At 47.6% G+C, this 14,920-nt stretch overlaps 2 protein-coding genes across 5 annotated transcripts; one reads left to right on the forward strand and one right to left on the reverse strand.

Moving 5' to 3' along the window:
- Window positions 1-7,384: 7,384 nt before the first annotated feature.
- Window positions 7,385-11,431, forward strand: LOC123135646 (protein LPA3). 4 transcript variants are annotated; one of them, XM_044554820.1, is made up of 12 exons: window positions 7,396-7,750; window positions 7,883-7,913; window positions 8,605-8,697; window positions 8,791-8,853; window positions 8,945-9,056; window positions 9,610-9,695; window positions 9,912-9,970; window positions 10,061-10,163; window positions 10,245-10,305; window positions 10,499-10,581; window positions 10,667-10,747; window positions 11,040-11,431. In XM_044554820.1, exons 1-12 carry the CDS (start codon window positions 7,482-7,484, stop codon window positions 11,097-11,099), a joined length of 1,101 nt encoding a protein of 366 aa, XP_044410755.1. In that variant the 5' UTR covers window positions 7,396-7,481; the 3' UTR covers window positions 11,100-11,431. The 4 variants fall into 4 exon arrangements, with proteins under 4 accessions (XP_044410752.1, XP_044410754.1, XP_044410753.1 ...); XM_044554819.1 differs by having other exon boundaries at window positions 7,390-7,750; window positions 9,912-10,163; XM_044554818.1 differs by having other exon boundaries at window positions 7,392-7,750; window positions 8,605-8,853.
- Window positions 11,432-12,520: 1,089 nt separating this feature from the next.
- Window positions 12,521-13,034, reverse strand: LOC123135648 (uncharacterized). The gene has a single exon (XM_044554821.1). It carries the CDS (start codon window positions 12,928-12,930, stop codon window positions 12,667-12,669), a length of 264 nt encoding a protein of 87 aa, XP_044410756.1. The 5' UTR covers window positions 12,931-13,034; the 3' UTR covers window positions 12,521-12,666.
- Window positions 13,035-14,920: the final 1,886 nt, after the last annotated feature.

The raw sequence follows: 14,920 nt of genomic DNA on the forward strand, positions 1-14,920 counted from the left end.
AGGTTGTTCGGAGTCCCGAATGTGATCACGGACATGACGAGGAGTCTCGAAATGGTCGAGACATAAAGATTGATATATTGGAAGTCTATGTTTGGACATCGGAAGTGTTCCGGGTGAAATCGGGATTTTACCGGGTTACCGGGAGGTTACCGGAACCCCCCGGGAACCATATGGGCCTTCATGGGCCTTAGTGGAAAGGTGAAAGGGCTGCCCACCAGGGCTGCGCGCCTCCCCCCTTCCCCTAGTCCTATTAGGACTAGGAGAGGTGGCCGGCCACCCTTCTCCTCTTTCCCCCTTTGGGGATTCCTAGTTGGAATAGGATTGGAGGGGAGTCCTACTCCCGGTAGGAGTAGGACTCCTCCTGCGCCACCTCCTCCTGGCCGGCGCCTCCTCCCCCCCTTGGCTCCTTTATATACGGAGGCAGGGGCACCTCTAAACACACAAGTTGACACAAGTTGATCCACGTGATCGATTCCTTAGCCGTGTGCGGTGCCCCCTGCCACCATATTCCTCGATAATACTGTAGCGGAGTTTAGGCGAAGCCCTGCTGCTGTAGTTCATCAAGATTGTCACCACGCCGTCGTGCTGACGAAACTCTTCCCCGACACTTTGCTGGATCGGAGTCCGGGGATCGTCATCGATCTGAACGTGTGCTCGAACTCGGAGGTGCCGTAGTTTCGGTGCTTGATCGGTTGGATCGTGAAGACGTACGACTACTTCCTCTACGTCGTGTCATCGCTTCCGCAGTCGGTCTGCGTTGGGTACGTAGACAACACTCTCCTCTCATTGCTATGCATCACATGATCCTGTGTGCGCGTAGGAAATTTTTTGAAATTACTACGAAACCCAACAAAGATGTCCCGGTTCTCACGGATGAACTCGATGAGCGCGCTTTCCTATTTCAGATCCAGATTGGTGCTGATGCTAAACTGTTTGGATGAATCGCCAGGAACAAAGTCAACATGTTTCGTCTCATCGGCCGATTTGAACTTCAAGGTCGGGTCATGCTCGGTGATGGGCTTCTTTAGAGGGGTCATGTCTGTCGGATCAACATTATCTTTGTAAAACTTCAGCTCCTCTGTAGCACAAACCGACTCAGCATAGGCCGCACCACCTTCCTCACAATCCAAAGCGATCTTTCAGTTTCCATGTACTGTGATAGTCCCCTTATGACCTGGCATTTTGAGCTATAAATAGATATAGCAGGGCCTCGCCATGAATTTGGCGTAAGCCAGCCGTCCAAATAGTGCGTGATACGGGCTCTGGATCTTCACCACTTCAAAGGTCAATGTCTCAGACCTGGAATCATGCTCATCTCCAATCACAACTTCTAAAGCGATCTTGCCAACAGGATATGCCGATTTACCTGGTACCACACCATGAAAAACAGTGTTTGACGGTTTAAGACTCTTATATGTCAATCCCATGCGACGGAAAGTCTCATAGTACAGGATATTGATGCTACTCCCTCCATCCATTAGTACCTTGGTGAACTTATAACCTCCCACCTGAGGCGCCACCACCAAAGCGAGGTGACCCGGATTGTCAACCCGGGCGGATGATCCTCTCTGCTCCACACAATGGGCTGCTCGGACCACCGCAAGTAACGTGGCACCGCCGGTTCAACAGCATTAACTGCTCTCTTGTGAAGCTTCTGATCATGCTTGCACAAACTAGTAGTGAACACATGATACTGCCCACCATTCAACTGCTTGGGGTGACTTTGATAACCTGACTGATGCTGATTCCCTTGATTATTCTGTTGGTTATTACCACCTTGGTTGCTCTGGTTGCCCTGATTATTCTGAAATCCAGAGTTTGAACCGCCGCCACCATGAAAACCTGGACCTGACCCGCCCGACGGGCCCTGATCATACCGGAATAGATCAGAATTTTTGAACTCTTTCATAATGTGACAATCTTTCCAAAGATGTGTTGATGGATCTTCCCTGGTCCCATGTTTCGGGCAGGGCTGATTTAACAAATGTTCCAGATTCATCCCTCCACCGCGCGGGGGCGGTTTACCTTTACGACGCTGCATATTGGTGTTAGCTACAAAATCTGAACTATCTGCTTTGCGCTTACCATTACCCCCATGGCCTCCTTGGTTGTGATGCTGTCCTTTTGCACCGCCGTTCTTCTTTCCCTTCTCCGGTTTCTCCTAATCAGAATCGGGATCCTTGGTATTATCAGAATCGGCATATTTAACCAAGGCTGCCATAAGTGTTCCCATGTCATTGCAGTGGCGCTTGAGCTGTCCCAACTTCATCTTCAGTGACTTAAACCGGCAATTCTCCAGCGTTATGATCGCTTGGCCAGCATTAATCCAGTCCGACGAATGCAAAACTTCTGAAACCTGGTGCACCCAATGAGTTGTTGACTCGTTCTCCCCTTGAACACAGGCATCCAGATCCACAATGGACATAGGCTGTTTGCATGTGTCTTTGAAATTGGCTATAAACCGGGCTTTCAACTGGTCCCATGACTCGATGGAGTTAGCTGGTAGGTTTTTCAATCAAGTACGGGCTGTCCCTTCCAACATCATCGTGAAATACTTTGCATAGGCCGCTTCATCCACATCCAGCATCTCCATTGCCATCTCATAACTCTCGACCCACGCCTCAGGTGGCTGACCAGCGGTGTAATTAGGCACCTTACGCGGACCCTTGAAATCTTTAGGCAGTCGCACATTACGGAGAGCCGGAATGAGATACGACACTCCCCAGGAACTAAAGGCTAACCCGGTGCCGCGGTCTACTGACGCCGCAGGCTGAACCGGGGCGGGTTGATAACGACCCGTATATTGTGCTGCCAAAGCGGCCTCCCTTCGTGCTCTGCCATTATCCACCACGTCTTGAGCATTTACCTCACCACGCGTCGGATTGGGTCCCTGAGGGACATTGTGGCGCCGCGCACTACTAGACACTTTCGGTTCGTCCATGTGCCTGCTATAACTTTTTCTCGGACGGGGGGTCGAATGAATTCTATCTCGGCTATAAGAATAAGCCTGCTGCTGCACCATGGCGGTTTGAAGAAGGTCCCTAGCCCGCCGTGTCTCAATCGCTGCCAGTGAATCGCCCTCCATCGGAATAGCTGCCAGGCGAGATGCCGCGGCAATCATGTTATCCAAAGGGCTCGAAAAGTGACCTGGTGCCGTCGACACGTATGGTGGCGGGTTATCTATCCGTCGAGGTGGTTCCGTCAATCGTGGTTGCTCCGGCGCTGCCCTAGGCGTATCAGTCCGGTTTGCAGCTACCGGGTTACTTGGCCCAGCCCCCGGCGTATTAAAGAGGTTCAATCCTTCGAAGACCGGCGGCATACGCGATCGGTACTTCCTTTGCATTACGTCGTTTGAGGCATTCTGATCCAACATGAGCCGGTAATTTTGCGCCTGTATCTGCTGTGACTGGGCATCCAAAGCGGCCCGTTCTTCATCCATCCTAGCATCCTCAGTTGCCAGGTCCTCCTTAGCATGTGTTATCTGGTCCTTCAGCTTTGCAATATCCGCATTGTGCTGATCCTGCGTCTCCGGCGTAACTGTCGTGGTTAACAAGGTCGCCCAGGCATCCATCAAACTAGAGAGGACTTGAGCCGGTCGGCGCACTGGGCCTCCTGCCGCGGCCGTTGATCCAGAATTCATTGCTGTTGTAGATGAAGACTGCAAAGTGGGCTGTGTTCCGGCCATAAAAACAGCAACCCGACTTGGCGGTTCAAGGAGGTCCAGAATACTGTTGCCATCGGAATATCCTTCGAACACACCATCATGAATTTGATACAGGGACTCGGTTTCACCAGTGGATGACTCACCGTCGGAATAAACAGCCGTCTCGCCTTCAGACACCGGTTCAGATCCGATCCCGTGGACGCATCCTACGAACGCACGCTTCATGGCGGGCTTAGCCCGGGCAGGACTTGCACGCTAAGCCGTTTAGACGAGGTCGGTGCAGATGTCCGGCTCAGGGCCCGGTTCGCCGATCTTGCCAATGAAGACATGAATTCCGCCAAAGGGGACCCGGTACCCATACTCGGTTGAGCCGGCCTCGGGGCCCCATCCTTCGTCGTCGATGTAGAGCTTGCCGCGACGACTCTTGGTCATCCGGTCGACCACGTACCCCTTGAGTCCTTCAGAGCTGCTCTTCAAGAACTCGAAACTATGTGCGATAGCCCCACGGTGGGTGCCAACTGTCGTGGAATTAACACGTCAGATGTCCTCATGAAAGAACTTAGTCGTGGAGCCATCGCGACGGGTTAGCTTGAAGGGGTTAAACCGGACAAGGGATACGGGAGTTTTATACTAGTTCGGCCCCTTCGATGAAGGTAAAAGCCTACGTCTAGTTGTGATGGAATTGATTGGGTTTCGATGATTAGGGAGCAAATACGCTTTGCCTGAGTCTCGAGTTGTTGTCTGTTGTCCCTGAACCGTCGCCGGGTCGTCCCTTTATATACACAGGTTGACGCCCGACCGGTCTACAGAGTCCCGAGGCCGACTCATACAAGTGTCTGGCTCGGTCTCTCCTTTCCTAACTTACAATACAAGTTACATAACCATGGCGGTTTATCACTATGGGCCCTAATCCGCCTTTGGGCTCCGGGCCTCTAAGCTTCATTATTAAAGCGCCATCTTCTGGGTCTTCGTGGGCTTCAATGTAGTTGAAGGTGAACCGGCCCCTCCTGGACGGTTTACACTCAGTAGTTATATCTCCAACAGTGTTGGACCCAAACGGGGAGCACGAAAATGGATGAGAATCAGACTTCATACACAAGACATAGACATGTGCATGGTTTCTTTCGTTTCTTTCATTACAACGCACACCACATCATTGACTGTGGCAAGTCGTGCCACGTTGATGGACCAGAGGGAGCATTCTACCTCACTTGGCAGCATTGGAAACCTCCTTCATTGTCATGGTGATACCCTCCGCAAGGGAATCCCATAGTGGCGTATCTAGAATTTTACTTATGTGAGGGCCACGATTCATGATATGAATCGTTTAGAAACATATAATTGTTCATAGAGTTTAGGGGATATACATGTTCTTTCGGAGTCACGTACTGAATTGACTAGATCGTGCAAGTTAAGGGATGACGGATTTTAATCTTGCAAAATAGTTCAAATGTGTTATCACGCTCAACTTACTTTAATTTACATATTCCCTTCGGATAAATATCTTGAGTAAATTGTCATCACTTAAAATATCTTGCTCAATAAATGCAATTAAGCATCGCTTCACATCCACTGGCCATACATCTTTTCAACTTATATATGTTCTTCACTATATGTTCATATCAAAATAAAACCTTTTCGATACTCTCTACCAGAGCCCCTAAAGGAACCCTAGTTTGAGAAGAAAGTGCATTAAGTTGTAAAGATAGAATAATTTTTGTTTTGTTTTGTTAAGCTTAACCAAAATCTCAACATACTTAATTTTCTAGATTTTTTAACCCATCATCTATTTTCATGTCATCGCTAATGTTATCAAGTTAAAAATAATCTTCACCAAGTGCGTATTTGAAAATCATTTGAATAAGATGATAGAACTTGTGATGGTTGTTCAGGTTATAAAAATATAACATTTATATGAACCACTATTTTTGTGTCATTTTGCACAACCATAACATGAAGTCATGTTATCCAAAAAGTGAATAGTACAAGATGAAAAACATGATATAATGTTTGTTGACATATTAGATGAGACTAAATTAAGTATGTAATATTTAGATAAATTGGCATTTCCTTTTTGAGATTGTAATGGACCTTACTCTATATATATATCCGCCCATGGTAACTTAAGATTAGTGTGGGTGTAGAAAAAGGTTTATGTACTGTGTGAGCATCATGGATATATAGGAATAAGTAAACAAGACCGATGAGTGGATAGGTACATGGTATCATAAGTAGACTAGATGATAAATGAATACGTACGCAACAATACACCACATTATCAAAAGTAGATGAATGGGCACCGAGAAAAAATAATTCAATCATAAACATTCATTGTCAAGCAACTTTGGTTTTATATGCTCTTATTTGTTTCTATCAACGCAAAAAAATTGATGTTTAATTGTTTGTATTTTGCTAAAGTACCCAGAAATATGAATGATTTATCGAGACTTTTTACTGCCCAACTCGACACAACCATCCGCCAAGAGCACTCCCTGCTCCCTTCTTTGCACGTCGTGCTCTGCTTTGTGAGATGCGTGGACTACACACATGTGCCCCTCAATGCGCGTCATTTCCATGGGACCTAGGGATATGCCACTACTCCAACCCAATGCCATTTGAACTCTGGCTGCAACGTGTGCTAGCGAGACCACCACCTCTAGGCCACATGGACCCAAACCCCTCAACAATGTGCGAATGATCCAATGCTTCCACGATGTTAGCCGATTCTGGTTGGTTTGGATAGAAGTATTTATCTGAGGAAAGCACGTCTGAGACATGGATGGTAGCGGCCAAATCGAATCAAGTGGATGATTGATTGTTTAACCAAAGTTGAAATTGGACACAAGGAATCAAAAAATAGACCAAATTTTTTCTAGGGTTTGCTAGAGTGGAGGCGACCTCGCCCCGTCAGTGCCTTCGCGGGTTCCCGTGGCCTCCACCAGCCAATGCGTGGGTGAGGATGGGGAACCCTGAGTGTCCCTATATGTGCCTTGTAGGGTCTTCGTCGCTGACGAAATTGAGGCAACAACGGCGATGGGAATAATGGTTCATTGGCTTTCCCAATGGTACGTTGATGTCCTTATTCGAAGTGGCATTGATGAGTTGGAGGATGTTGTCGACCGTTGGACACTCTGCTTGGCGTGATACTGTTTGTCCAATACGGCTGCGGCCTATAGAGAAGCTGGCTTTGTGACGTGTTTATATTCTCTAGTTCCCCGTCCATCACATGATGCTCTACTAGATACCGCTCCGTCGTGGAACTTGTGAGATTTGTGTCCCTTCCCCTGTCCGATCGGAGTTGGAATTATCATATGACCCTCCTCAGCATCGGCTTCTCTAGAACGACGATCTATCTAGTCTATGGTCGCCGGCCTCTACTGCTCTTCACCAACGCATAGCCGGCTGCTACTTACACAAGCTCCTGAGTTTCAACAAGGTTATTTCGATAAGGCGGAGGCATATAGGCGACAACGAGCTTTCCCCACGACGCGCCGACCGCTAGCGAACATAGAAGGAAGACAGCGATGATTTATTGAAGAACCTGTATGTAATTCCTTGTTCTTGCAAGGGCTGGAATTAAGAAAATCGGCTATGTTTGGGAAAAAAAGGCCAACTGCATTAATCAGAGCAAAGGAAATCCTCGAATTTCCATGTGGGGCCCACCGGCAGTGGCCGAGGTGTCGACCGACGTGGAGGATCACTGGGGGCAGTGTGTGGTGCGGGCTCGCCTCTCCTTCCCTCCTCGCGGCGGGACGTCAGCCACCACCAGAGCAGAGCACCGCCTCTCCTCCTTCCCCCTCCTCCCCCGCGCGCGGCCATGGCGCCTCTCTCCACCGCCGTCCGCCTCCTGCGCTCCCCCGCGGCTCCGCCCGCCCGCCTCGCAGGGGCGCCAGCGCGCGTCCGAGGCGGCCGCCGCAGGCTCCGGTCGGTGCGCGCGGAGGCGGCCAAGGAGGCGGAGGTGGGGGAGCTGAGGGCCGGGGTGTCCGTCTACAAGCCGCGCTCCTACGAGGTGCTCGTCTCCGACGCCGCTCGCTCCCTCGCCGCCGCCATCGACGACGGCAGGACCCGCCTCGAGATCGAGTTCCCGTACGCGCCCACCCCGCTCCTCATCCAATCCGTCTCCTACCAATCTAATCTAATCTAATGCGTTCCCGCGGTTGTTCTCACACTCACCCACCCTCGATGTTTCATGAACCTCCACGGGTAATCGACGACAAGGCCTCTGCCCAGCAGCATCTCCTCCTACAAGGTACCGTACCCCCACGGCACGCCCTTCCTCTCCAACCCCGCTCAACTTTCCTGCCGTGACATGTCATGCTGCAATAACTGGATACAGTTTGACTCCACTGACCGATGCATAGAAATCCAGTTTGACTCCAATAACCGGATACAAATTCACACGAATTGGTTCACCCCTGTTCAAACTTCCTGCTGCAACAATTCTTTTGGCATTAATTGTAACGGATATGAACCGACTAGTGGCCGATGAACGTAGATAAATTCTACTAGTGTGGATGCACATGCACCTACCTCTAATACATTTCCTCTCAGTTTTGGGAAATGGAAGCTTTGTTACCCTCCTATAGCTTTCGACGCCCAATTCCTTTTGTACTGAGCTAGCTTTTTTAAGCTTATGTAATTTAACTAAGACACCGGTTTCGTTAATGAAATTGGAGAGACAGCTCTCTTTTCAGAAGAAGAAAAATCACCAACCTCTAATATCTAAAGAGAAATTAAGAATCAATTCTATAATGTGCATCAATGCTTTGCCATCGTGTTGTTGGAGAATCCGAGTTTGTTTATGTGCATCACCTTGAGTACTTGACACCTTAATAAAATTACCCATTACCGAAATGAAGGGGTTGATGTTAGACTGATGTTGGGACTCTTCCTATTGCTTCTGAAGTTCTGATCACGCCGATTCACCTCTTTTTCTCTAGGGGTCTTCGGACGAGTTCATTGATGCCAACGTCCAGCTCGCTCTCGCCGTCGTTAGGGACCTCAAAAAGCTCAAGGGGACTCGGTCCTGCATAGTAAGTTCAGGCTCCACGCTTCACCCTTTGTCCTCCAAGTTTGTTCCACGAGTGCGGAACCATGCTCACCCGTTCTCTTCTAGTCCATTCCAGGTGTTTCCTGATCAACCGGAGAAGCGAAGGGCCTCGCAGATATTCAAAACAGCTATAGATCAGGTAAAAATTGCACCTCGAAACATTGCATTCCCCCAGTGGCTTCATGGGAGACTAAAGTGATGGGTTGGTTTTCTCTTGGCACTTCTTTTAGATCGAGGGTATATCCATCAGCTCGTTGGACGATCTGCCCACCGGGCCTGTCGATACCTTCTTCAAATCGATAAGAAGTACCCTTGATTTCGATTTTGCTGATGACAACGAAGGTAAGAAGATCTCAGGCAGCTCTGTCTTATATGGTGACACCGAAAACACCAATTTCATTTACTCCGACGAGCTGCTGCTGCTAATGAATCTGCTGATTCTAAGATGAAATACTGAAAATTGCATTCTTTTTATGCCAGTTCTCTGCATTGATGTTTTGTTCTATACAGGACCTGACTAAATCTTGCCGAGCGCTTTGTGCCAAAAGCTACCAGTTCAGAGTACATGTAGCATGCTGAATAACATTGATATGCTAGCATCTTTTTGTGTAGTTGCCTAGTTGGCAAAATATTTTCGTGTTAATTTATAATCAGTTCAAAGAGTGGAAATAAAAGGATAACTGAACATGAGCAGGATGTGTGTGTGAATCAAGCGTAGGCAGGTTTACCATGGGTAGTTAACTATTCATTATGATACTATTATTAATGTGAGCAGAAATTCCGTAACAGCCAGCCATCAGTAAATTTGAGCCCTATTACTGTGAGAAAATCCTCACATAAACATCCCTGGAGATATCAGATACTGCTTGTAACTGATGTGCTAGTGTGCTTACAGATCAATGGAAGTCTGACGAACCACCATCACTATATATCTTTATCAACAGCAGCACGGGTGACCTTTCATCTATAGAGAAGTATGTGGTATGTCTAGAATAATGCTTTTGTGTCTCCCCTCCAAAAAAAACTGCTTTTGTATTCTAAGCATTTGCAGGAGAACATGAATCCGTAATTTTCAGTGATTCTCTACAATTGTCGCACAGGAGCAAAAAATGTTTAACTTCAAATTTATTTATAAAAGTTCTGGTGTTTGTTTGGATGTTTTGCTGATTCGCCCTATGTGCATTCCTTCTTGACCAGGACCAATTTGCTGCCTGTGTACCTGCTGTTCTCTTTAACCTTGAACTAGATACCTTGCGGTATGTCTTCTGTATTCTAGTATTTGATACTCTGTTCCTTATAAGCATTTTGAGTGCCTTAAGCGATAACATACGAACTTTAACCTGCAGTTCTGACCTGGGGCTTCTGGGATTCCCCCCAAAAGATTTGCATTACCGGTTTCTTTCTCAGTTTACCCCAGTATTTTATATCAGACAGCGTGACTACTCGAAGGTATCATCTATTTGTCTTTTGCGTGCCTAACCATCATTTGTGCTTCTGTCTGTAACTAACATTTTCCACTTCACAATATAGACAATTGCGGTCACTCCATACATAGTGAACTACAGTGGCGCTGTCTTCCGTCAGTACCCAGGTAGCACATGGTTGTAGTCTTGGCCACTGGCAGTACTAAGCTGTTATTTCCATGTCTTTCTTCACCTTAAAAGTTGATAATATATTAATATTCATACATGTATTTGCATCCTCCAATTCATCGTGTTGTAACATACAATTGGTTGATACCACATCACCATCAGCTACTGATCTATTAATTTCTGTCTGTTCAGGGCCCTGGCAAGTCATGCTTAAGCAGGGTGATGGTTCCTATGCATGTGTTGCAGAGAGTGCATCTCGGTTCACTTTGGGGCAGGTCATTACAGTATATCATTTGCATGAATTATAGTTATTATTCTAACAGAAGTTTTGGAGTATGACGTGCCATGTCATTCATTTAGGCCAAGGATGAACTATTGAGAGTTCTCGGTTTGCAAGAAGAGGTAGGCAGCCAGCTTGAATTCCTCAGAAGAGGATACAAGGTATGCAATCTCGTCTCACTTACTGGTTGATATGATTAAGTGCATTCCCAAAATTTCAGTGCGATAAAAAATAAAACCCTATATCAAGAGCAGTGGTCTCAAGCAATTTATTTGACATGGTCACATATTCTGTGAAGTCCGGGAAAATCTTAACCTACTTACAGAACCATCAATCCAGCAAGCTTGTAATGTTGTGCTGTGTTGATTGATTGCATTTTTTGCAAAATCCTTCACACCTGAATTTCTTCGGAGCATCACTTTTACCAACTGAAAATGAGATCCTTTCATGCAGAATGCCACTTGGTGGGAAGAGAATTTCGATCAGGAGAAATCGCCCGCGTGGCGAACTTGAGACGCCAGTCTGACTGGCAAATGGAGACACATAGGCCAAACCGCCAAAGCATGTTCATATAGTCCCTTGAAAACAGAGTGTTCATGCATCCTGAGCTGATGATGCAACTGAAATTACAGAAAGAAGCGCACACACCAATGTCATAGTCATGCAGTGTGGGCATTGCCTGTGCTGCAACTGCGCCATCTGATATAGTTCTGAGGGGAAATTCTCCTCAGCATTTTTGGTGATTATGTGCTGAGTACAAGTGTAATGCATGCGACTCTAATATTGCAGTGTATCTGGCAACTTACAAGCAGCTGTTGATGAAAAAATGCATTTTGATTTCTTAACTTGTTTAGTTTATTCTTAAAGAAACAAATTCTTGGCCACTAGATTACATTTGTTAACCACCTTAGTAAAAAAAAACTATAACTTACATTTAGCAAGCAGATAGGGCAGTACTGCTGAATTATACTAGCATCCTTGACCTTCAGTAAGGGCGTAATCTCTCCAAAGTTGAGGCTACATAGAGGGGTTTGCCAGCATGAAAATCGTGAAAAATTTCTGTCAGGTCACCCTTGACGACGTCCGAAAACTTCGGTAAAACTGAAATTGTATGGTCCGGAAGCTTTCTTATGCTCCATTTGGAAACCCGGCTCTGGAACGGTGGATCCAGAAACCTCACAATTGGATGAGGGGAAGTGTTGTGTTGAGTAATTGCATTTTCAATGTTCAATCTTGCACATTTGCATTTCTTTAGAGCATCACTTCCACCAGCTGGGAATTGGATCCTTTCATGGCAGATGAATTTATATTGGATCCTCTTAATCGTCGACCTGACAGGAAGATGAAGATATACAGGCAAATGAGGATATATTGGATCCTTTTTATGTGTACACAATTTGTATTGAAAGCCTCTTATGTTCCCAAACTGTTGTTGTGAATCTTGTTCTATGTAGGCAAGCATCGAACAGCTGACCTTTAAGGACAACATATGCATTATCATCTGATACATCTAGAAGTTGGCTTACTCGAAACATGTTTCTTTTCGTCATGTCTGTGAACTATTCTCGTACTGTAGAACTAAGGGAATAAGGAAAAGATGTTGCCGAACCAGGGTGGAAATGAACTTGGGATAGGGAAACAACTACCAGCACCCATTTTCTCTCCACGAATTCGAAATTCAGTTTCCTTGTAGAAACATGACCTAAAACCTGTGAGGTTCACATTACAGCTACGCGTTACAACAATCAAACATGGTGACGTGCATACGCCCAAATAATATGTACTCCTGCTCCACAGCTTCGAAGATACAATGCAACAAAAATGTGGGACATGATCCATATGACCGTCTCGGAATCGAATTCTAGAAGATTCACCAATAGATGGTACAAAATTATAGATTAATCTGCCATCCGAATCATGCATGAACAATGCAGGGCTCGATTTCTTGAATGCCTCACACGAATAACACAATTAGATCATAGCACTGACAAATCACAAGAAAACACAAAAAGAAAAAAGACCTAATCAAAAATTAAACGGACAAAAAAAGCAGATCATGCAAGATGATCGACTCCGATAGTCACATCTTGGCGAACGAGGCGGAGGACCCTGTCCAGTCGTAGTAGTACTCGGGGAGGGCCTGGGGGCGGGAGAGCATGAGGGGCCGGTCCTTGGCCTCCTCGGGGTCGTCGCAATCGTCGTCGTCCATGGTGTGGAGGTGGATGCAGGAGCACCGCTCCATGGAGATGAAGAAGGCCGCTGCCACGCTCGCGCCCACCCATACCGCGTACCCCTCCAGCTTCTCATACGATAGGATCCCGCCGCCGCCGCCGCCTCCGTTCATGGATGTTGCCCGTCCGACGAAGACCGGAAGGAAGGGAAGATGGAGGAATGGGGTTGGATCGGTGGCTAGTCCCCGCGTCGCCTCCGGGTTTTTCTTTGGGGCTGTTTTGGTTGTCTGCCAAAATTAGCATGGACGGGAGGGAAGAAGGAGACTGTATGCATCCCAACGGGGCATCGACACGAGACACGTGGACACATGCAGAGGTGCCCGTTTCCATGGCCGTTACTAGTCTGGAAATGGTACACGATGTTTGTTACAGCAGGTTCAGCAAAACCAATGAAGGACAACAACCTTCAGTCCAATGTTTGCTGTCCTTCTACAAGGAGTAAACCTTTTTTTTTTGTTAACGATCCAAGTGTAATACGTATGTAGTTAGACGTATGAACCTAAGATGTAAGCTGTTTCCATAACTACATGTTGGTAAAGTTGTACTCTGCATTCAGGATTGTTGTATGTTTAATAACGCCTTTGATTATGGAGGCAAACTTTTGCTTCATATCCATGACCCAACTCTCCAAGTATAAGATCAAGCATCTTCTGTTGTTTAGAGCCGGGGCTTATGATTCTGCTGATATTTACTTGGTAAGAATTACCTCTGCACTTAACTTAAATTGCTTTTAACTTTCTGCACAAAATTAATGCGGCCTCTAAAAATTGAACATGAGCTCAGTCAAGAGGTAAGCACTGTATATATGTTGCTGATTTGGTATTTGATATTGATTTCAGTTTTGCTTGGTAAAGTTGTTACTTGTTGTTGTTTGTGTGGTGCCTTACATTTCCTTCCATACAAAGTTCGTTTTTTGAGTTAGTTTCATGCAGTTTGTACTTGATATTGTGCTTTTTTTTTGCGAATACACAAAGCTTGCGTATCATTGCATTGATAGGAGGAATAGAGTGAGTATAAAGAATGGTACAACACATGACACGAACGCACGCAGGCGTGAACATGGTGCCCGGAGCAGAGAGACAAGGGATGCTCGGCCCGAATAGAGGATACATCACAGCTAAACCAACCAAGCCCAAACCTAGAGCGGCAATGCTGAACCAGCAAGAATTCCAACATCACCTAAGCCAAAACCCGGGGACACCGCGAGCAATCAAGATAGCGCCTTCAAGAAGGAAATCATCGCTGAGACGCCGTCACCATCCGGTCCGGAGGAACCAGACCTAGGGTTTTCCTTGAGCTCGAGGAGAGGCACAGCTGAGGGCCTTGACAGCGCCTCCAAGGAGGAAACGACATCCATAGACGCCGCCACTGCCAGCTCCGGCAAGCCGAGCAAGGATTTCTCCCTGGCCTCAGGCTGGGCAATCCCATAGCCGCCGTGTTTGGAGTCAGGGATGAGGAAGCCAAACGCTGGTCGAAGCCACTATGTCGTCGGAAGGGGATTAATGGGGTTGCACCTTCCGTCGGAGGTGGCACCGCCTCCGGACACACAAGCGTTGGATCTGGCAAAGGGGAGGCTTAGAGGCGTACAGAGCAGAGCAGACGCAAAGCAAACCACGAGGGGGGTAGGGCGACGATGATCAGCAACGCCGACAAACAGGGTCTAGAGGGATGCAGATCCATGTTGCCGTGGCCATGGCCGTCAGGACATCGGTGAGCCACGCGAGCTGGAAGGGACGCAGCTGCTGGGTCACCGAGGCTAGAGCTGCCCGGCATATGACGTCGTCAGCCATGGACACCGGAGAGACGCAGGTCCAAGGTCACCGGGGCCGAAGCAGCGCCAGCAAGCACCCGCTTTGAGGAGCCTCGGGACTGACACTAACACCGTAGCCTCATCGCCTCCGCGCATGAGCCGTCACCGTGGCTTGATGGGGGAGGAACGGCCACCGGGACGAGGGGGGATGCCTGCGCCATGGCCGTTGCCAGGGATGCCGCACGCTGCACCGGGCGTCGGACCGGCAAGGAAGGCAGCTGGGAGGCAGGGGCACCCACGACGCGCGCTCGGATGGCGGGGACTCGGGGACGCGCCGGAGGGGGAGGGAGGGG

Source organism: Triticum aestivum, chromosome 6B, assembly GCF_018294505.1.
Source record: "Triticum aestivum cultivar Chinese Spring chromosome 6B, IWGSC CS RefSeq v2.1, whole genome shotgun sequence".
NCBI classification, from domain to species: Eukaryota; Viridiplantae; Streptophyta; class Magnoliopsida; order Poales; family Poaceae; genus Triticum; species Triticum aestivum.

What these genes read in the sequence shown, in the direction of transcription:
- LOC123135646 (XM_044554817.1), top strand. Translation starts at nt 7,482, where the DNA reads ATGGCGCCTCTCTCCACCGCCGTCCGCCTCCTGCGCTCCCCCGCGGCT. An exon ending in GACAGCGTGACTACTCGAAG is followed by an intron (nt 10,164 to 10,244) that starts GTATCATCTATT and finishes TTCACAATATAG; the next exon opens with ACAATTGCGGTCACTCCATA. An exon ending in TCCTCAGAAGAGGATACAAG is followed by an intron (nt 10,748 to 11,039) that starts GTATGCAATCTC and finishes CCTTTCATGCAG; the next exon opens with AATGCCACTTGGTGGGAAGA.
- LOC123135648 (XM_044554821.1), bottom strand. Translation starts at nt 12,930, where the DNA reads ATGAACGGAGGCGGCGGCGGCGGCGGGATCCTATCGTATGAGAAGCTG.